Genomic DNA, 22,496 nt, shown 5'->3' on the forward strand with positions numbered 1-22,496 from the left:
CTTTATTTGTCCCCGAAGGGAAATTTGTCTTGGGCAATCTCTCTTCCTGAAATGCACGGATTTGAAAAGCTCTGTATCCTTGATTGGCCAGCTAATCTGTACATTGTGATTGGTTTGAATACCTCTGACATCAGCAGGAAATGTGACGCCCCTTACCATGTTTGAAAGATTCGCTCACAATGCAATGCTAACAGGAGTGTTTTTCAGGCTGTGAGTCTGAAGTGGGAGGAATTATGATAATGTCGGTCTTTACTACATCACCAATCCCAGGAAGTAAACTGTTGTCTACAATCCATATGTTTGTTGTAGTCCAAGAAAAGAGATTTACGTTAAAGACTATAACTCACATCATGGTTTGTACCTTTTGCATATCGTTAACATGTACTAATACACACTTACACACCAAAGGAAATGTAAAATCGTGAATCGGACCTCTGGTGCTCTTTAAAGTAACCTAAAAATATATGTGGATTTAATATAATTTTTTAACAGCGCAGGGGGACTTTAATTTCAAACTTTAACGAGTATGGTGGCTCCGAGGGACGCATCCACAGTCTTCTGTGATGCCATTCAACCTAGTACATAAGGTCAAGAGCTGGTCTGATTTCAAGTAAGTGAATGAGGATAAAAAATAGAACCATCGCCAGCGTTTCGACTGATGAACTCCTCTGCAGCTTAAATCAGCCACGTTCAATCAAAATCAGCAATCAGTGAAGAACACAGTGACCACACGGCAGAAACTTTTAGCAGGACAAAGCCATTGATTATACTGTCTGTTCTTTTAACTCTACACGAGGAACAACTGGGATTCGCATATCCGCAGTAGTTCAGGAGAGGTGAGGGTGCTTGTGTAAAGGACATAGGAGTGATGGATTTTAATGCTGTGTTGTCTAGGGACGCCCGCTCTCTATTTTCCACCTCTTTCATTTCTTCCTAAATCCATTATTTTTCTGGTCTCTGTGGCATGAGGAGGAGCCGGTCCTGTGTAGCAAGCAGTATATACAGCTGTCTAAATGAGACACCTTATGATTTATTTACATTATTGGTGTTACATCTAGAGGACACTTCTTATGCTAAAGCGTTGCTCTTTCATAGCTCCGAAGACCAAAATGAATTTACGGACAGGTTTCAATTAGGTATGAGCTTTGTATACGATTCTCTCAGAGAAATTAATTCACAAAAAAGGACAATAATTGACATGCAGCAATACACAGTTACTTCAATTTAGCTAAAATAACATTGACTAGTGCAATTGGTACGATTGCATAAACATGAAATTATTAAAGTATCTTCTGAATTGTTACATTTTTCTGTACAATAACATTTAGTATTTTGGTGGTAAAATTTATACTTTGGTTACTGTATGGGAAGTTAGCAATGATGTGCTATTCATTGTGTGTTCTCACTTTCTGTATGTCTGATTTTCTATCTCTCTCTTTTCATAACTTTTCTTATCTAGGATTTTCTCTGACACATGCCGTCTCCGTATTTGATGTAAAGACGAGGTAATTAATCCACATACACACATCTACAGTAAGTACACACAACCGTTTTTCCTGCTACACACATAAAAATGTATCCGCTGTGCTGAATAATTGTCCTCTATTATATAGCGAGAGTCAGACAGAAGTGTGCGAGAGAAAGATCTGCCGTCTGTCCCCAAGCCAAAGCTCAAAGCCAGACATTTTAAAGCTCTTTGAGATAATGGGCCATGTCTTTTATTACATACTAAAAATGTTATTTCATATCTGGAGATTTGAATGAATGTAGATGTTTTCTCGCCTGGCTACAACTAAACAGACTACTTCCTTTCTTGTATCCTTAAAGGGACATTCCACTTTTTTTTTAAATATGCTCATTTTCCAGCTCCCCTAGAGTTAAACATTTGATTTTTACAGTTTTGGAATCCATTCAGCTGATCTCCGGGTCTGGCGGTACCACTTTTAGCATAGCTTAGCATAATGCATTGAATCTGATTAGACCATTAGCATCGCGCTAAAAAATGACCAAAGAGTTTCAATATTTTTTCCAATTTAAAACTTGACTATTCTGTAGTTACATCGTTTACTAAGACCGACAGAAAATTAAAAGTTGTGATTTTTTTAGGCAGATATGGCTAGGAACTATACTCTTAAACTGGCGTAATACTCAAGGACTTTGCTGCCGTAATATGGCTGCAGGAGGCGTAGTGATATTACGCACTGCCCGAAAATAGTCCCCTGCCATTGAAAATTACTAATGTTACGGCAGCAAAGTCCTTGATTATTACGCCAGAAGGAGAGTATAGTTCCTAGCCATATCTGTCTAGAAAATCGCAACTTTTAATTTTCTGTCGGTCTTAGTACACGATGTAACTACAGAAGAGTCAGGTTTTAAATAGGAAAAATATCGAAACTCTTTGGTTATTTTTTGTGCAATGCTAATGGTCTAATCAGATTCAATGGATTGTGCTAAACTATGCTAAAAGTGGTATCGCTAGACCCGTAGATAAGCTGAATGGATTCCAAAACTGTAAAAATTAAATGTTTAACTCTAGGGGAGCTGGAAAATGAGCATATATATAAAAAAGTGGAATGTCCCTTTGAAGGATATTCATAAAAAATATTTATTTAAATACTATGTTATGATTGATTAAAATCACCTGCCGAACTAACATAGAATCTTAATCATCATTCTTGTCTGTTAGACAAATAATATGAGACAAATATAGACAATACCAACTTAACATAGGTCTCTGTAAACTGGGTTTATATATCTATTTACTGTACTACGTCAAACTCTTTTACTTCATATAAAAAAATCAATAATGCATCTCTTCCACTAGCTTAGACAGGAGAGGGCACTATGGGATAATGTATGTGTGTCTCTTCTTTCATACCTGATAATGCATGAGCGTGTTGAGTCTCTTCCAATCATTTTCAATCTTGGTGGTAATGTCTTCATCCTGCAGGACCACCCGGGCCATTCGTCCCTGTCGCCACTCTGCAAAAGCACAAATCAAACGTCTGCCATTAAGACGCACGCAGAAACTCCCTCGGCTCAAATCACATTGATTTGATTCAGTACTCTGAATGTGTCTTTTCAAATGGCTTGGAAATGTGTGTGTGCATGGTAGGGTATAATTAAATGCTAAAGAGAGGGCTGATAGGATATAGACAAGCTCAGAGCGAGAGTGATCATTGATTTTCTCCTCTGTTGAATGGGATTTATTAGTTTGCGTGGTTGCCAAATGCACAGATGACGCTTGCAGAAACCTATCCAACACACAGAGTGCATACACTCACACACATAAGTGCACACATTTACTTTACAGTATGTCCTTTTAGATTGCTATTACTTTAATAATAGTATATACACACGCACACATTATAAGTAAAGGCAGAGATACTGCAGAACATCATCATAGAGAAGATTGGTCTGGTCAAGGTGCTGGAGGTCTGATTTGCACGGCTGATGGGGGGCTTTTGTGCAGCTTGCGTTCATATGTGTGTGTGAGATAGACATTTGTGTGGCAGTAATATGATACAGATTCAGTCTGTCCGTGCCGGCTGTCAGCTTTCACCAGGGTCACACACACACACCTGCTCACACATAAGCAAAGTGTGTTCAGATCTTCAATTAAGAAATCAGATTACAGTATGTGCTTGCCAGTGTAAAACTCGCTGACATGATGATAGTTTATTGTAAATGATTAGTGAAGTATTGCTATGCAGTATATACTGTAGTTTTTGTGGTTGCTATGATGAAATAGACCTTTCCAAGTCTCTTATATTCCTTTAAAGGGGACATTTCACAACTTCCTTTAAAGGGGACTTTTTAAAGATGTCAAATAAATATTTGGTGTCCCCAGAGTACGTATGTAAAGTTTTAGCTCAAAATACAATATAGATAATTTTTGTAAAATAATAAATGTGTGTCTTCTTAAATGCAAATGAAGCTGATCTCTGCAGTAAATGGCAGTGCCGTGGTTGGGTAGTACAGATTAAGGGGCGGTATTATCCCCTTCTGACATCACAAGAGGAGCACTCTTTAACTCTCTTCAACAAGCCATAAGATTTGAGGTATCATTCATGACCAAAGCATTAAAAATGCACAAAAAGAACCATTAAATAACATTTATAGCTTTTGCACTCATCCAATCAAATCCCAATAAATGAAATACAGTATATCCGGTCCTGTAATAATTTGAAAGTATGAAAATCATGTGTACATTTATAATGTGCTTTTTTGGAAATATTTGGAGCGTTGAATTGATTGTGGGTATGTTTGTAATGTGTATGTAACGTTGTAACTATTTGCCTTTATGGTTTAATGGTTAATGTCCAGTATATTATAATAATTATGATAATTTTCGTATTTAATCGATGCAAGTGTATGCCTGGAAACACGCACTAATGAAGTTTTGAAGCATATTAAAACAGAGGCGAAGGGAAGGAAAAGATGTGGTAGAAAAAAGTGTACAAGCAATAGAGATAACCGCACCCTGGAGAGGATTGTGAAACAAAACCCATTCCAAAATGTTGCATTAAACCACTCTTAAACAACAGACAGCGTCAGAAGTGTCTTGCCTGGGCTAAAGACAAAAAGGACTGGACATAATCCAAAGTAATGTTCTCTGATGAAAGTAAATTTTGCTTTGAAAATCAGGGTCCCAGAGTCTGGAGGAAGAGAGGCACACAATCCACGTTGCTTAAGGTCCAGTATAGTTTCCACTGTCAATGATGGTTTGGGGTGCCATGTCATCTGCTGATGAGAAGCCACTGTGTTTTCTGAGGTCCAAGGTCAACACAGCCATATACCAGGAAGTTTTATACCACTTTATGCTTCCTGCTACTGACTAACTTTATGGGGATGCAGATTTTGTTTTCCAATAGGACTCGGCACCTGCACACAGTGCCAAAGCTACCAGTACCTGGTTTAAGGACCATGGTATCCCTGTTCTTAATTGGCCAGCAAACTCGCCTGACCTTAACCCCATGGAAAATCTATTGGGTATTGTGAAGAGGAAGATGCAATATGCCAGACCCAACAATGCAGAAGAGCTGATGGCCACTATCAGAGCAACCTGGGCTCTTATAACACCTGAGCAGTGCCACAGACTGATCGACTACATGCCACGCTGCATTGCTGAAGTAATTCCGGCAAAAGGAGCCTTTCTTTGTATTGGTCTTAAGTAATATTATAATTTTCTGAGATACTGAATTTGGGATTTTCCTTAGTTGTCAGTTATAATCATCAAAATTAAAAGAAATAAACATTTGAAATATATCACCCTGTGTGTATGAATGAATATAATATAGAAGTTTCACTTTTTGAATGGAATTAGTGAAATTTGTTCTTATAATAACGTATGACTCACCCAGGTCCATGTCCACAGCTTTGGGTCTCTGTGAATAGGGCATGTTCTTGTACACGGCATCTAGGATTTTCTCCTTGACTTGCGTGATGGTGTCACAGTTCAGAACCTTCACTGGGATTTCAGGGCTGTTCTCGTTTTCCGGGTTGACGCAGTTTAAGATCTGCAGGAGAGAGGCAGAGGACAGGTGAGGATGATGAGGACGTTGAAGCCCTCAGAGAAGTTCGACTACGGTCTGTGAGCCGTAGGTGCGGAGCAGGGCTCTGGAAAGGCCATTTCCTGGCCCGAGAAATCTAATTTCACACCCTCTGCAGGACCCCAATCTCAGCCATAGCAGGGTATTAGACTCTAATGAACACTAGCCAGACTGTCTGCTTTCAAACTCACACACACATAGACCACACACACACACTGTTGCAGTAATAACACCGGTAGATATAAGAGTTGAGTAGATACTATGCTTATTAGCGCGATCATAAAAATGTGTAATGCTGACCAGCGTCTTGTAGTCAATCTGTTGTCGGATGAGTTTGTCTTCACTAAGGGAGTATCTGGCCTCTCCTGTGATGGCGTCTATTGGGCCTTTTTCCATCTGTTGTTTTATAGCACAATACAGCATGAAGAGAGGTTCGCCTGCACACTCCTGTAAAGAAAGAGAGAAAGAGATATTGAAGTATTTAAAGGAACAGTTTATCCAAAATTGAAAATAAGGCCATTATTTACTCTACACTACACTAGGTGTATATGATAACTTTAAAGTTATATTAAATATCCTGGTAGCATAATAAAAAAACATTGAATAGTGGCCGCCAATCCATCATCAGAAACGAAATCTGGTGGGTTAATATCTCTCTTTTGCAGCGAAACAATATGTTTCAAGAAAAATTTTTTAATATTTTGAGCGTATTTGGAGATCGGTAAGTCCTGATTTAATGTAAACAACAAAGTAAGTTGTGTATGATCTAAAATGCTGGATTCCTGGTTACCTTGAGGAACTTATGAAGCAGGAATGCAAACCAGTTTGTCAGCATCTTCTCAGCTACAGACTCTGTCCTGAAACACACACAAGCACAAACGTCCTTCTGTTAGCAGGTCAGAAAACAAAACTTAACAACTTAAAACCTTAAAGTTCAAAGGTATTTCATGCATTCTGACTTATAAACACAGTTTAAGAGTTGTTTCCTTATGCTAAAGAAATGCAAAGTACCAACAAAGCAGTTGCACTTGTTACAGAGTATTTCTGTGCCGAATGCACTTCGCCAGGGTTCGTACAAGTTTCGGAAATTTTTTTTCTATTAAAGGTCCAGCTGACGTTTCAGAGGTACGCTATATGTATCACTTCGTTTTGTGGGCACTTCCACGGAAAACCACACCCACACGTCAATCAGCAGGAGAGCGAAAGCAGAGAATGCTAAGTTGCAGGCATCACTTCACGCGACAGCTTTGTTTTATATCAAGACTCAACAATGGCACGAAGGAAGAAATGTGTTTTTGGATGTAAGGAGAAGAAAGCCAGCATTATGGAAACAGTGGATATAGTTTGTTTTTCCGGGGTAGCAGCAGAGTTTTGCGTGTGTTTGTTTAACGCTGGATTTCATTAAAAAGTCCCAACCGGGTCATGAGTTGCATGCGGTAAGTAAGACTTCTGTGTTATTTTGGAAATAGGGGCATAAGTGCATATTAAATAAACGACACCAACATGTAGTGAATCATAAGTTATCCTTGTATAAAATGTTGACTTGTAACTCGCTCATCCCGCAGTCCGTAACTCCTAATCTGTCTTTTATAAATCTGATAAAGCTAAAGACTCTTCGGAGATATAAAGGATGTAATACAACTCTATAGGTACTCCAGATTAACATCAGATACGCAGAAACTGCGTGTGTTATGGACCCTTTAACACTTAACCTAAGTTGCTCGGTAAACTTGTCCCTGTAGTTAGTATATTGAAGGTCACTTCTGATAAAAGTGTGCCCGAAATGACTGTGTGCATATTTACTGTAGTATGCTATACTTGCTATTTTGTTAGTAACGTATCATTTTCATATTACTGGTGTGAATGAGTTTAATGGTGCATACACACCAAACGCGAGTTCAAAGTTTTGCGCAAGTAAATTACATACAAAGTCAATGCTAAGACGCGATCAGACGCTTCCTCGCACGGGGCGAATGACGCGATATGGGCAGCGCATTTGGCGCTATTTGCCTCAAACGAGTCTTCGCCCAAGTTGAAAATATTAAACTCGAGCGAAAAATTTGCAAGACACGAAGTTAAATCCTGCAAGTAATCTAGAGCGAGTAACGCGATGCCCCATGTTTCGTGTGTACATAGCATAATAATGCATTACTTGCTTAATTTACAGAAGAATCCAAAGGTAACGACTGCATTACTTTCCATAAAAAGTAACAAGATTATTTTTTTTCCAAAACATTCCCCAACACCTTCTTGGGCTGTTTCATCAAGACTATTCTTTTATAAAATTGACTGAAACAGAGATAGGGAGTGACGAAGAGAGACTAGCAGATGGACTGTGTCTTTGTTTCCTTTCCTGTCATTCACTTTATTCTATAGCCTTTTTGTCCATTTATATTTTTGTTGTGACCACCCTTGTCTCATTCCTTTTTATCTTGCCTTTCAGGCAAGAGACAGAAACAAGCACAAACCCTCGGTGACTAACAGACGGAGCACTCAGACCGCGTTCTCTGCAGTCGTTGGCAATAATTTGAGGAGAGAGAAAGGATAAAGGATGAGCCGAGGGTTTGCTGAAGACAGAGCAGGTGAAAAACTAGAGAGAGAGAGAGAGAGAGATAGACAGAGGGAAAGAGAAAGATAGGGGAGGCAGAAGAAGAGAGAACAAACAGCACCCTGATGGGAGCAGTTAACAAGCATGAAAAATACATGAAAGGCTTATTCCCTGTTCTGACGGCTAAGCGTGTCAGCAGAATACCAATACCTCTCCTCTCGGTCAGGATCATTTCATTAAACTGCTTTCTTTTTAGTCTGATAAGGTGATTTTGAAACAAATGTTTTTTTTTAATGTCCTCGATGACTTCACTTCCTGAAAGGATAATAAAATACTCATGACTGGTTTTTTATTTAAGTCAAAGTCCATTATTTTGAAAAATGGGGGAAATATGAGAGTAAGAACGTAGTAGAGAGAGAGAGAGAGAGAGAGAGAGAATAAAGAGAAAATTCAAGAGAAAGTTGAAGTTTTTATTTCCATACACTTTATAAATGTTGGATTATTTTCAATCCTGAGTTGGGACGAACCCATTATTTAACCCAATGGATGGGTTTGTCCCTTATTGTATAGAACCAACGCTAAAAATTTTATTTGTGTATAATAAAAAATAGGCATATTTGGCAAATTTGAAAACACATAAGCCAACAAGATCCTCATAAACTACAATAAAGCCTGTACATTATCCCGCTTATTACACGCCTCTTTACCTCATATGTAAGGTAAGGAAGATTAAATATTGATTTGAAATTTTCATTTGCTCATTTTTAATGAATGCAGACCTTTCGCACAAGACAAGACAAGATTTTAAGATAAGACTGGTCAAAAGACCAGGTTTTAAAGGGACACTCCACTTTTTTGAAAATTTGGCCCGAGACTGGGCTACCGCGCTAAAAAATAACCAAAGAGTTTTGATATTTTTCCTATTTTTTTTCTTATATATATATATATATATATATATATATATATATATATATATATATATATATATATTTTCCTTCTGTACTTACAACGTGTACTAAGATCGATGGAAAATGAAAAGTTGCGATTTTCTAGGCAGATATGGCTAGGAACTATTCTCTCATGGCGTAATAATCAAAGACTTTGCTTCTGTAACATGGCTGCAGCAGGCGCAATGATATTACGCACTATCTGAAAATAGTCCCCTTGATAACTTTTAATATGAGGGGACTATTTTCGGGAACTGTGTAATATCATTGCGCCTGCTGCAGCCATGTTACAGAAGCAAAGTCCTTGATTATTACGCCAGAATGAGAGTATAGTTCCTATCCATATCTGCATAATCGCAACTTTTAATTTTTCGTCGGTCTTAGTACACGATGTAACTACAGAAGAGTCAAGTTTTAAATAGGAAAAATATCCAAACTCTTTGGTTAATTTTTAGCGTGATGCTAATGGTCTAATCAGATTCAATGGATTATGCTAAGCTATGCTAAAAGTGCTACCGCCAGACCCGGAGATCAGCTGAATGGATTCTAAAACTGTACAAACAAATGTTTAACTCTAGTGGAGCTGAGAAAATGTGCATATTTTCAAAAAAAGTGGAGCGTCTCTTTAAGATAAGACAAGACACTTAAATGTCACAAACACGCTATTTGGTTTAATCATTTGTAAATATAATATCATATATGTTATTAAAAGACATATTTATATTAAACTTCTGTGTAATATTAAACTCTACCTGTCGACCTGATTTGCAACATTCTGCGTTACCGTCTGTAATTACTGTAATTTTGATAATTAGATTAGTTTCTGGGAATAACAAACCTGCAAATGTCCATACAAACACACATAGGCATCACAGGACGATGAAACATCCGCAGCTTATTTGTTGCCTAGCATGACAAACAGCAACTGCAATGTTGCACACATCTACACACATACTCCACTTGGCCACTATGGGTCCAGCGAGGTAGCACACCAGCAATTTACTCAACAGCAGAGGGAGAAAATCACTCTTTTAATGCATGTGGAAATAACTATGATTACACCGCTGAGATAGCCTGCAAAAGTGTGTGTGAGAGAGAGAGAGAGAGAGAGTGTGTGTGTGTGTGTGTGTCTGTGTGTGTGTGTGTGTGTGTGTGTGTGTGTGTGTGTGTGTGTGTGTGCATATCAGTGTGTATGCGAGTTTGGGTCGCACGTAAGAGCAATGTCGGATCGGGCAGACATTAGCTCTGTCCACAGAGGTTAGGCTTGGATGATGATAAACTGTAATCCCGTCATATCCATGTGATGGCGGTGACAACACTAGACAGCTACTTTAATGCACTTTACACAACATTCTCAAAGTCAGAAAACTTCTGACACACTTCAGATTGAAGCATGCTAGCTGGTTTCTAGCATGGTGCAAACACGTTTATTAACTCTTTTCCTGCCATTTACCAGTTCTCTTGTCAATTAAGAGAAAACATTTGCATAAAAAACGTCTTCCAGATGAGGTTTTATGTTAATCTGTAATACCGCACTTACCCAATTTATAAAAAAACTGAAGCAAAAAAAAATTTTTACTAATTTTAAACCCTTTAAACTCATTCTGAATATGATCTCTAACAAAATTCCTTCACAAAATTGAATAATTTCAGCTTTTTGCAAAAAAAAGTGTATTTTTTTTTTAGAAAAATACCCATTTAATAGTTTATAAAAAGAGAAAAAATATAGATAGGTTAAAGTTTTTTTCCCGTTTTGTTTGTTTATTGTTTGTTTGAAAGCAGAGATTTGTATGTTTGTATATATTTAGAAGAAAATTTTACTGGAAGGCATTTTGTGAAACTTTTGGGAAAATCACAAAAAATGCTGGCGGGCAACTTTTCAAAAAATGGCTGGCGGGTATGGGGTAACTGTTTTTCACTAAACCAGTTAGCCTTGTTGGCATATTTCAGTTTATAAGTGATTTGATCAGCAGGATCTCACAGGAATTTATATTTTATGATCATTACAATTTTATGAGATTGCTAATTTGTATGAATTGGTACCAGTCGGGCAACACAAGTACTGAAAAGTGATGCCAAACATTTCGATCGCCCCCAATGGCTGGTTGCAAAGTAGGTCCTAAACCCCGCCCATGTAAACAAATAGGCCAGCCATTTGTTTTTCCCACAGATGAATAACTATTGTTTTAGTTATTTCTTATAATGTTGATGTACTTTATAATAAAAATGGGTGTGACAACTTGATTTGTGTGTCTGTGATTGAGAAAAATTGGGAAATGGGCGGGTCCTGATAACGTGGCTCCACTACTGTGCAGACGTTGGCTCCGTTTGATGTCATGTGTGCAAGATGTCAGCTGCCATTTTTGAGATATTTTGGCCAAATTTTTGTTACAGTGGAAGTCGCCCATCTATTAACAGTCTATTTATACAATATTAATCATACAAAATGTACGATTATTAAAAAAAAGCAATAGCAAAAGTACCAACCTTAACCCCAACATCACTGGTGGGAATTCAGATCTTAATAAAGCATATAAACTGAATAAAAAGTTGTACTTCCACGATTAGAAAATAACTACCAAATGGCCGTAAAGCAGACTGGCTTGCTTTAAAAGTGAGTTATTAGCGCACAAGAGTTTCCGAGTTTGTATATTCAGGAGCTAAAGAGGCCATTAACATAAAGACGATGTGATTTGCATTATGTTGCATTTGTTGCTTTGTGTCTGAGTGTATTCGCTCGTCTGAGTTAATGCATTAGCCGATTGTAAATGCTAATTTAATTGAAAGAATAAACATGCCTCTTGAATAACAAGTCCGTCAAATTATGCTTATTTAATAATGCAGCATTTCAGTGAATAAATCAGTCCGGCTCTCGCACGGAGATAAAGAGACGGATGAAACGAGAGAGAAGTCAACTTCTAATACGAGAAATGATGCAAGATGGAGTGAAATGAAGGAAAGATTTGCGATAAGTGTGTCAGTTTGTGTGATTGTTTTGAAGGACAGTGTGAATTTGAAAGAGCGTACATGTGTTATGTTCAGCAGGATGCGTTGCGGTCTGTACAAGGCATCTTAATGTTTATATATTCTCTTTTAAGCCTGTCATCTTTCCTTTGTTTTCTACCCGTTTATTTTTCTGGGCTGCGAGCTGTGGGATCTCAGCAGTGAGATGAACCTGTGTGTATTTGTGCATCAATGCATTAATTCATATGTGACACTTATTTACTGTATGTAAGTTATAGTCTCTCTCTATCTCTGTGTAAAAATATGAAATGTGAATGAAAATATTTAGCATGCAAAAACTACGATGCGCATCTGTCATTCACGCAGCTTGGGCTCTTTAACATCTTTAACACATCATACACCACTCCTTTATTCCCCATCCAAAAGATTGTCTGTTCGAACTGGCTCAGTGTGTCTACAAACGGGTGGAAATTGAGTTTTAACAGAAAAAAATGAAAAGAAATTGGATAGGCATATTCAAATGCACATGAGAATTGATAAGTGTTCACTTTTTTGGTGCACCAGCTAATTCGATATTTCAAGGGGCCGACTAGTCAATACTTGGGACTACTTTCGAAATATATATTTTTTTGTCAATTTTTTAAATCTCTTCATTGAAGATGCTTTAAAGACCTCTTTTACTGTGAAATCACTATTTTCTTTCACACATAAAGACACAGAGTGCTCATCTCCAGGTGAAAGGATGTATGAATAGGAAGTTAATAGTAGCTATTTGAGCATCTAAATGAGATTTTTTGACTCTACAACTTCCTCACATAAGGGCTTTTGTGTAACGCCGCTTCGGAGAAACTTTCCATTTTGGTTTCCTTTATTCTCCAGTCAGTTTTTATTTCTTTTCTCTCTCTTTGAATCCCCTTTAATTGAGTTTCATTAATGAACATGAGGGTTTTATTAGCTATTAGCGTGTTTATGAGTTGCGAGTACGCGCGTGTCTGGAGGGGGTAAAGGAACGCTTCATTGAAGGGGCGACACGCAACACAACGTCCCATACTAAAAGTCCATTCCAAGCGACTCTGGGCGCCTGCAAATCTCATTAAAGGAAAACTTGTACACACACTAGCCGACACGCATACAGAAGCATGAGAGAGCCCGGGGCCATGGAGCCGATCCATTTTTAGCCACCATACACCACAGATATCAAAACATGAGAGAGATAGAAACAGAGACGAGGTTTAGAAAATTCAGTTAAGTGAAGATGATAAAATTTGAAATTGAGAAGGTTGAAAAAAATCCATATGCTGCTAGTTTATCATCATAATCTATAAAGTAGAGGACAACGAGGCACAATCTAACGCTTTTTGGTTTTGGCTCAATCATTAAAAAAATATTTGAGTTTGATTATTTATATTTTTACACAAGCAACACACACATCTCTGCTACAAATGAACATTTGAAGTTTGTTTCTAGTACTTACCATTATTGGACCATTACACCAAACGTGACAGAAGTGCAAATGTTACAACTTACCCCATAGGTGGGGTTAATTGTAACAGGCAGGGGGTTAGTTGTAACACTTGCTAAAAATTAAGTTTGCAGGCAAATATTTCAATGCTATTTTGTCTATATACTTGAAGTGGATATTGTTTATATAACTGTCTGTAATAGACAGGTATCTACACTATTCATCCCTCATCTAACCATAGTTCAATTATAAATGGATACAAATATGTGAGAAAAAGCAGCACAATTATGACAAAAAAAAAACATGACATGCCACGACAAATTAATTCTGACACAATTTTTGATTTAAAACAACAGCAAGAATTACGCTAACGTTAGCTGTTTTCATATCGTAAGTGCTGAGGGGTTAGTTGTTACACAGCGTTACAACTAACCCCGCTGGGCAAAAAAATATTTTCAAATACCAAAAAAGTTGCTAAGAGGTGCAGCCATATTTCAAAATGATGCTATGTTTTAGTCAACAAGACACTGATTAAGGTGACATAACATTGGTTTTGGTATCTTACACACCCAACTTAGAAACCGAAAAAAATTATGAAAAAAATTACTTACATGCCACCATAACACTCATAACATTACACATTTCCAATAATTTGCAGGAGATCGTCTTTTTGCAGGGTGAAAACAATACCAGAAAAACAAATCGCTCAACCCTGTGCAACAATGTAAACAGTCCGTGTTTCAACTAACCCCGCGCTAGTTTTTGCCCCGCGCAAAACTTTATGACTTTCATGCCCTGTACAACTGAGTATTCATTTATTGTGGCTTTCCACTGTGATCAGTCAAACATTCAGATTCCCTGCTGATCTGAATAGAGACCGAAACAAGCTTCAGTCTTGTAAGATTCTCCATCTCTATAATCAAATAAAATCAAATAGACAAGCAAAAATTTATGCCAGTTATGCTTGAGGCTATTTGAAATGAAACAGAGACCAGACAGACCCTTGTTATTTTTCACAGTCGGTTATCATTAAATGCAAGTGGGTCACTTTATAAAAATAAATTAGTCTCTCTGTTGATATTGTCTGATTCCTAAAGATGTCTCATTTGCAAGCAACTGGCCCACGGGCATCTTTGACATTCATTATTTTCCTTAACATACATGAATGTGCTTTGTTCTCACATCAAGAAAATGTAAAAGGACCATCAAAGTCCCTCACTCATGTGTGATATTATCAACTCCAGCTAGGTAGCACATTTCAAGCTTTTGGATTTCAATGCTTTTGGCTTTCTGACGCTTGTTAAAGACCCCATAAAACTGCTCGACAGGCACAGGTTTTGTCCTATTCACTCATTTCCATTGAAACAGAGTCTATTAAAGTGTTCATTAGCATCTTACAACTTCCCAAGAACTGATGCTGGTGATAAAGCGACAGAATCGATTAAAATCAACGGATCAATGAATATAAAAATTATCAAGATGGACCGAGCAAAAAATGATAAAGAGGGAGAATATTTTTTTTGACGGAGGGTGAAAATAAAATAGAGAAAACTACATAAAAAAGTGAAGAAAATACAGATTAACTCTTTCACCGCCATTGACGAGATATCTCGTCAATTAAGAGAAAACGCTTCCCCGCCAATGACGAGATTTTCCGTCTTTCCGCAATACCACTATTATCCACAAGGTGGCAATTCCGCAACTTTTTAAACCCGGAAGTATTGCCCTATGGCAAGCGGCTGCATGTCTGTGTCAGTTTTAAAGATCGCTCTGAATGGGATCTCTTTGAAAAGTCACAAGTCACAAAAATTGAATTATCTCTGCTTTTGCTCAAAATGTGGTGTTTTTGCAGAAACCTACCCATATTCAAAAGCTGATTGCAAAAGAACCACTGAAGGTAGGATGAAAGCTGAAGGTCTGTTCTTTCATTTTGTATATTGTATGTTTATATATTTAAAGAAGAACATTTTCTGGAAGGCATTAAACTTTGGTGAAAATCATGAAAAATGCTGGCTGGCAACTTTTAAAACAACCGCTGGCGGTGAAAGAGTTAACAAGTCTTCTCATTTGAGGACACACAATGCGAACAAGAGCAAAAGTAGCACGTCCAATCGGTAATCTCTTAAATTCCCCTATAGAAAAAAACGAAAAAGTGTCATCTACAGGCCCTGATCCGCCAATATGGGAGGATTAAGTGTTTTCTGGTCCTAATGATAGCAGATAATGAGAGAGACGAGGCATCTGTCGCTTTAAACAACGACATAATCCACCTTTCCCTGCATCTATGACTATGAATGAGCCAACTCGCATCACAACACATAAAATATCATCCAACAGAGATGGAAAAACAGCAGTTGTGTTTGTTTACAGCGTCTGCTCCGGATATTCAAAGTGTGATGTACAGCTGATATAATGCTGCATTCGGCAAGAACAAATCACCTAAAGCTAAAATACGCTTAGTCTTCATCAAACAGGGCTGTAATGAAGGCAGCCATGGACTGGGATATATGCTAACCCTCGGGCAACTCTTTGTTTAATCATTATTAGTCTAAATCTCCTAGTTGACGTGCTGGTATATAAGGTCTTTGAAAACCTCAACATATTTAGAGGGAGGAAATAAGGAGAGGGAGAGAGGGAAAAACGGGAAAACAAGTGGATATGAGACGCTCATTAATGTTTTATGAGAAACCGGCACATAAACGATAAGTGACGCTGACAATGGGGCCGTACTTAGAGACTGGAGAGAAATACAGAAAAGATGGATCTGTAGATCATGAATCAATAGTGTTATTAGGCTATAAGATCACAGAAAAGTACATTTAGCTCAATTTGTTTTTTACTACATCCAGATGAGATTACAGTCCTCACAGCAGCTTTATTAGTTTATAACAAAAAATTACAAACATTTTAGTAATCAAAGTGAACTAATAATGTGAACCAAAAACCAAACAAATAAAAATAAATAGTTATGATCATTAGACAATCTTAACGTGAAGCATTTACAGTATATATACTAGTCAACATTTGTTCAACAAGTGGATCAAAAACGTTCATCAAAGTTGTCCTAAGACAAGAACGGGTATAGGGTATTGGTTTTAAGAGAACTTTAAGGAAAGGTTTTGATCCACTTCAAATGTTGACTAGTGTATATAAAAGCAACAGATGTAACTATAACTACATTAACCTTGAGGTTTCCATTATCTCTTTCCCGGTCATTGACGAGTTATCTCATCAATTAAGAGAAAACATTTGCATAAAAAGTGTTCCTGATTAATTTTAATGTTGAAGCAAAAACGTTATTTACTAATTTTAAACTGTGTATGTTTTGATAATCGTTCTGAATCTGATCTCTAACAAAATGTATTATTGTGAAGGAATATTTCAATTATTATTAATAATTTATTATTATTATTAATTAATAATAATTGCAATTATTTCAGCTTTAAAAAGCGGAGAAAAATAATCTAGATAGGATGAAATGTTTTTTTTTTTGTTTCCCCCATTTTGTTTGTTTGTTTATTGTTTGTTTGAAAGCAGAGGGTCTGTTCTTTCATTTGATATATTTGCATGTTTATATATTTTTAGAAGAAAATGTTCCTGGAAGGCATTTTGTTAAACTAATGCTAGCGGGCAACTTTAAAAAAAGGCTGGCAGGGAATGAGTTAACAAACCCAACCATTATGTAGGTTTCACACCAGACGCAGTAGAGGTGGCAAGCGAAGGGATTTACATGTTAAGTCAATGCAAAGACGCGATTAGGTATCCTTCGGCAGATTTACGCGCCACGTTAACCAATCAGGATCAGTGACGTGATTACAGGAAGCGAGCAGAGTTCCAGAAGCCCCTTCCATGAAGCAAATTTCCTCGTGAATGTCTCAAATGACTAGAATTTTATGCGCGAATGAAGTAAGTAAACTCAAATGTTCAATTATCCAACTACCTGCGAATAGCGCGTTTTTGCCGCCTCTACCGTGGCTCGTGTGAAAGCGCCATTAGAAGTCAATCATACACTGCCTGTATTCCTGGTTGTTTCTTAATCCATTACAAGTCATTATAATCATTCTTATATGACGTTAGTTCATTTATCATTTATACTACAGGTATGTGGCTGGGTTACATCGTATGAATTAACATTTATGCATGTCTGCATATATTTATTCTTGTATAAATCTAATACAATTATGCACTAGTCTAAGATTTTTCATTTCCAGGGTCATAACTGTCTCACCGCAGGTTTGTGAGGTAGATTGGGAACTGTGTGTATTGTTAAAAATCATGCACTTGTGTAAAAATTACAGTATGCGACATTGCATCATTGTGTGTGTGTTCGCTCTCACCTCCTGAGCAGTAGTTTGGGATGGTTCTTGCTCTCCAGGTTCTTTTCGATGAGGTCAGACAAGAGATGTTTGAGCACATCCGTCGCATACTCCAGCCGACCCTGTAGAGCCGTCATGATGAGCGACGCCACATTCCCGCGGTCGCGCATGGAAAAGGAACGTTGCATTTCCAGTGTTCGGATGAATGTCAACAAAAACACTTTGTTGTTGACCAGCTGGGCAAACACTTTTAAAGCTTTTTCCACACTTAGCTGCCCATTACCAGAGACCTGGAACACACAGTAAAAATACAAACCATTATAACTTTATTCTGTTAGCAAATAAATGCAATACTTTATATAGAATTTACACCTGTGATGCTACATGCAGGTCTTAAGCATCACGGCAGGACATTTTGTCTTTTGCTGGTTTCTATTTTTGTGTCATTGTGAAATTGATGTTGTGTCATGCTTAGTTAAGACACAGTGTTCTGTTAATAAATTTAATTAAAGCCGATTGACAGCCGACCTCAAGTTCTCTGAGCACAGGATGATCCTCGATCCCAGGGAATAACACTCTCATGGCATATGTGCGATAATCCAGATATGGGATACCAGCTCGGTCCAAATCACTGGTTAACTCATTTATATCTGTCTGCAGCTCTGCAAAAGCTACAAACAGATGGGAGAGAAAATGAAGACGATGTTATTATTTCAGTATACTAAATAATTTATATTTCATTGTCAGTTTATAACATTATTCAGCGAGCCTAATGAAACTTGTCAATACAATGAAACACCTGTCCAAAATATTGATTACTTTCCTGACAATTAAATAAATATTATTCATCCATCACAATCAAACACAATGTAACAAACATATCAAACTTGTAACAAACATGTAAACAAACATATCAGACTCATTACTTTAATGAAAAAAAGGGTAAAATTATTTTAATTGTATAGTATTTACTGTATTTAATATTAAATACAATTTATGCAGAATAAGTGACTGCATTACAGTAATAAAAAAGGTTAAATTATATTTAATGTATATTTTTACTGTATTTAATATTAAATATAATTTAAGCAGAATAAAATACTGCATTACAGTAATAAAAAAGTTACATTATATTTATTGTATATTATTTACTGTATTTAAAATGAAATATAATTTAGACAGAATAAAATACTGCATTACAGTAATAAAAAAGGTTACATTATATTTATTGTATACTATTTACTGTTTTTAATATTAAATATAATTTATGCAGAATAAAATACTGCATTACAGTAATAAAAAAGTTTAAAATATGTTTATTGTATATTATTTATTGTATTTAATATTAAATATAATTTATGCAGAAAATAGTACTGCATTACAGTAATAAAAATGTTAAAATTATATTTATTGTATATTATTCTCTGTATTTAATATTAAATATAATTTATACAGAAAATAATACTGCATTACAGTAATAAAAATTTGAAAATTATATTTATTGTATATTATTTTCTGTATTTAATATTAAATATAACTTATGCAGAATAAATACTGCATTACAGTAATAAAAAATGTTACATTGTATTTATTGTATATTATTTAATGTATTTAATATTAAATAAAAAGGTTAAATTGTATTTATTGTATATTATTTACTGTATTTAATATTAAATGTAATTTATGCAGAATAAAATACTGCATTACAGTAATAAAAAAGGTTAAATTATATTTATTGTATATCTTTTACTGTTTTTAATATTAAATATAATTTATGCAGAATAAAATACTGTATATATATATATATATATATATATATATATATATATATATATATATATATATATATATATATATATAGAAATGTGGTTAATTGTCATAAAAAATAGTCACAATGCAAGTTTTCTTATTGGTCCTTGGATCATTTTCTTTATGCAGAATTAAATGTTTAGTGATTTAAAAAAAGTATGTGAATGCTTTTCAATTCATTCAATGCTGTTCAAATCAAGATCTCTGAAGGTTTTGCTTTGTCCAGTTTCAGGTTTTGATGAAGTTCCTAAAGGCTGACAGAGAGAAAACCGGAAAAAAAACATCTTTGCCTCTCTCTCTCTCTCTCTCTCTCTCTCTCTCTCTCTCTCTCTCTCTCTCTCTCTCTCTCTCTCTCTCTCTCTCTCACACACACACACAGCGAGTAAATTGAAGGCTGCTGAAGTGTTTGTCCCCTGCTGGTGGAGACTGTAGGTGGGATCTCTTTAATTGGGTCCAGCCAGCGGCATCACTCTACCCTGAGGGATCTCTCTCTCTCTTTCTCTCTCACCTCACTTCACGTTTTATATTTCTCCTTTGTCTCTGTTTCTGTAATGCTCTTTCTGCTCATCATCTCTCTTGTTGTCTATCAGTACCCCGTCTCTTATTTTAACCCCAGAGTCTCTCTTAGGCATTCATAAAGAGCAGAAATCTCTCTGTCTGACAGCCGAAATCTGCCCCTTTAATACCTCAGCACCTTAAAATCCTCACGGCTCTAGCACAAACCATTTCCGCTCAGCCCTGCTAACAACGGGTCATTGTGTCTATGAAGCAGCTTTCATTTGCAACAATACGAATGTGACCGACATTATTAAAACTAAAACGTAAACGTTGAGTAATACACTGTAAAAGTGTAGTGAGTAAGGTACAGTTATGTTCCTGTAGCTTAAATGGGGGAGCATTGCATTACCACCGCAAAGGATTGTGTTTTTAATACCCAGGAAACTGATACAATTATGTAAGAAATGCACATACAGTAATTTTATATAAAAGTGTTTGCCAAATGCATACATATTAAGCAAACACTTTACAGTGCATCCAAACTTTAAACTTTTGTGCATTTCCTATAAATCGAACCTGTGACCTTGTTGTTGCTAGCGCTATGCTCTATTATTAATGGTGATAATGAAACATGAGATCACTGTAACAAACCTCCTGTTTTTAAAACAGCACAGCGAATGCAAATGCATCTACATGTGTTTGTTTGGTTTGCGTCTTTCTCACCTTCCTTGCACTCCAGTGCGACCCTGGACTCCAGGTTGTCCATTTGCATCTGGAGTCTCTTGAGCGTGAGGTCGTTCTCACGGGATTTGCGCTTGTAGGCGATAAGCACGAGGATGACGATGATGAGAAGAAGGCCGCCGCCTGCAGCGATGCTGACGATGGCGGGAAGGGTCAGCAGACTGTCGGAAAGAATGTTTACTGAGCCGGGAGAAACATGTAGCCCTCCGACTTGCACCTGAGAGATAAACACACGCACATATATACACAAACTCATATCAGAATCAATCCAACACTACAGAAGCACATATAAAAATGGTCACACAGAGACGCAGAGTGCAAAATTACACCTTACCCACCGAAACATCAAAGACACAGACAAAACACACAAACTCGTTCGGTATAAACAAAGTTTTCAGGCAGCACTTAACGGTAAATGGATGTCTGTTCCTAGGGAACATGATAAGAGCAACAACACTGTCTGGTCTGCATCTACACCAATCCTAGATCTCATTTGATCACTCACAAGGTCTCAAACTTAAAAAAAAAAAAACAAGGGGTAAAGGGCACTTCGGGTGTAAAAACATGTAATTTTGGTAACACTTTATAATAAGAGTCCATGAATCATAATAAACTAATACCTAAATTAATTGAATAACTTAAATATGAAGTAATGCTGAGTTAACGCAAGTACTAATCAACCGTCATCATTAACTTCAACATGACTCAACCCATGAATTCATTGTTAAAGGTATAGCGGAAGATTTTCCCGAATTTTAGAAAAGAATCGCCCTCTCCACTTAAAAAAAAATGCAATTGCGCAACACTTTACCTGCTCCCGAGAGGGAACGCCTATTAAACGTGTGCACGAGAAAGCATGCACAAGCCTAGTTTTTCTATTCGCTCTGTTTACAAGTTGCTGTCGGCATGGGGTTCGTGACTTGTGCCAGGCCTAGCATCGCTAATCATAGCTTACATCAACTTTTACTAGCAGTGATTTTAAATGGATTTCTCCAAATAACATGACAAACTTTACCTGTCGAGTAGAAACTTGTGCTTTTAGCGCACGCCAGCGTGTGAAATATTCCCCCCAAAACACTCTGGTCTTGTTTCTTTCTTCTTATTTCTCTTCTTGTCATACAATTCGTAGACACTTTTTCTCTTGTGACCCTCAGACATTTTGAAATAGTGATGGAAATTTTCGTTCATTTAGGTGACTCGTTCATTTTCAGTTCGTTCACCAAAATGATTCGTTCAGACTCGTTCACTGATTCGTTCAGTGACCATTTCTTAATTTTACAAAAATACGCCAATAGGTGGCGAAGATGTGTGTCATTATGTGTTATAAGACAATGAATGACTTTTTGCAAAAACTCATTAGTTTTTAATAAAGCTCAAATTGTGAAATACTAAGCATAATTTTATCAAGTTACCGAATATATTAAGACACACGTACATTCATAGTACATCTAATCTGGATTTGTTGTAAATAAAGACTCCCGTGCATGTCTCCTCTGGTTCAGTCAGTCATCAGATCCTCGTTCACGAATCATATAATTTCGGTCATGTCGTTCAAGACTTCGTTCAGACGCAGATGACTGATTTAAGTTCGGTGAAAGGGTGGATTAAACTATATAGACATATAAAACTATATTAAACAGAAATACCAATTTTTTCAAC

General features: G+C 36.7%; 1 protein-coding gene across 1 annotated transcript in view; it reads right to left on the minus strand.

The window, feature by feature from the left end:
* plxna2 (plexin A2) overlaps positions 1–22,496 on the minus strand; it is a 246,623-nt gene that overhangs the window by 22,760 nt on the left and 201,367 nt on the right. Inside the window, exons 20-26 of the mRNA XM_065285403.2 lie at positions 20,820–21,054; positions 18,318–18,460; positions 17,811–18,079; positions 6,343–6,409; positions 5,853–5,999; positions 5,360–5,519; positions 2,879–2,982 (exon numbers count right to left, since the gene is read on the minus strand). Of these exons, the coding sequence (XP_065141475.1) occupies positions 2,879–2,982; positions 5,360–5,519; positions 5,853–5,999; positions 6,343–6,409; positions 17,811–18,079; positions 18,318–18,460; positions 20,820–21,054 (1,125 nt within the window). The remainder of the gene's footprint in view (positions 1–2,878; positions 2,983–5,359; positions 5,520–5,852; positions 6,000–6,342; positions 6,410–17,810; positions 18,080–18,317; positions 18,461–20,819; positions 21,055–22,496) is intronic.

The sequence above is a fragment of the Paramisgurnus dabryanus genome, chromosome 21 (assembly GCF_030506205.2).
Source record: "Paramisgurnus dabryanus chromosome 21, PD_genome_1.1, whole genome shotgun sequence".
Lineage (NCBI taxonomy): Eukaryota > Metazoa > Chordata > Actinopteri > Cypriniformes > Cobitidae > Paramisgurnus > Paramisgurnus dabryanus.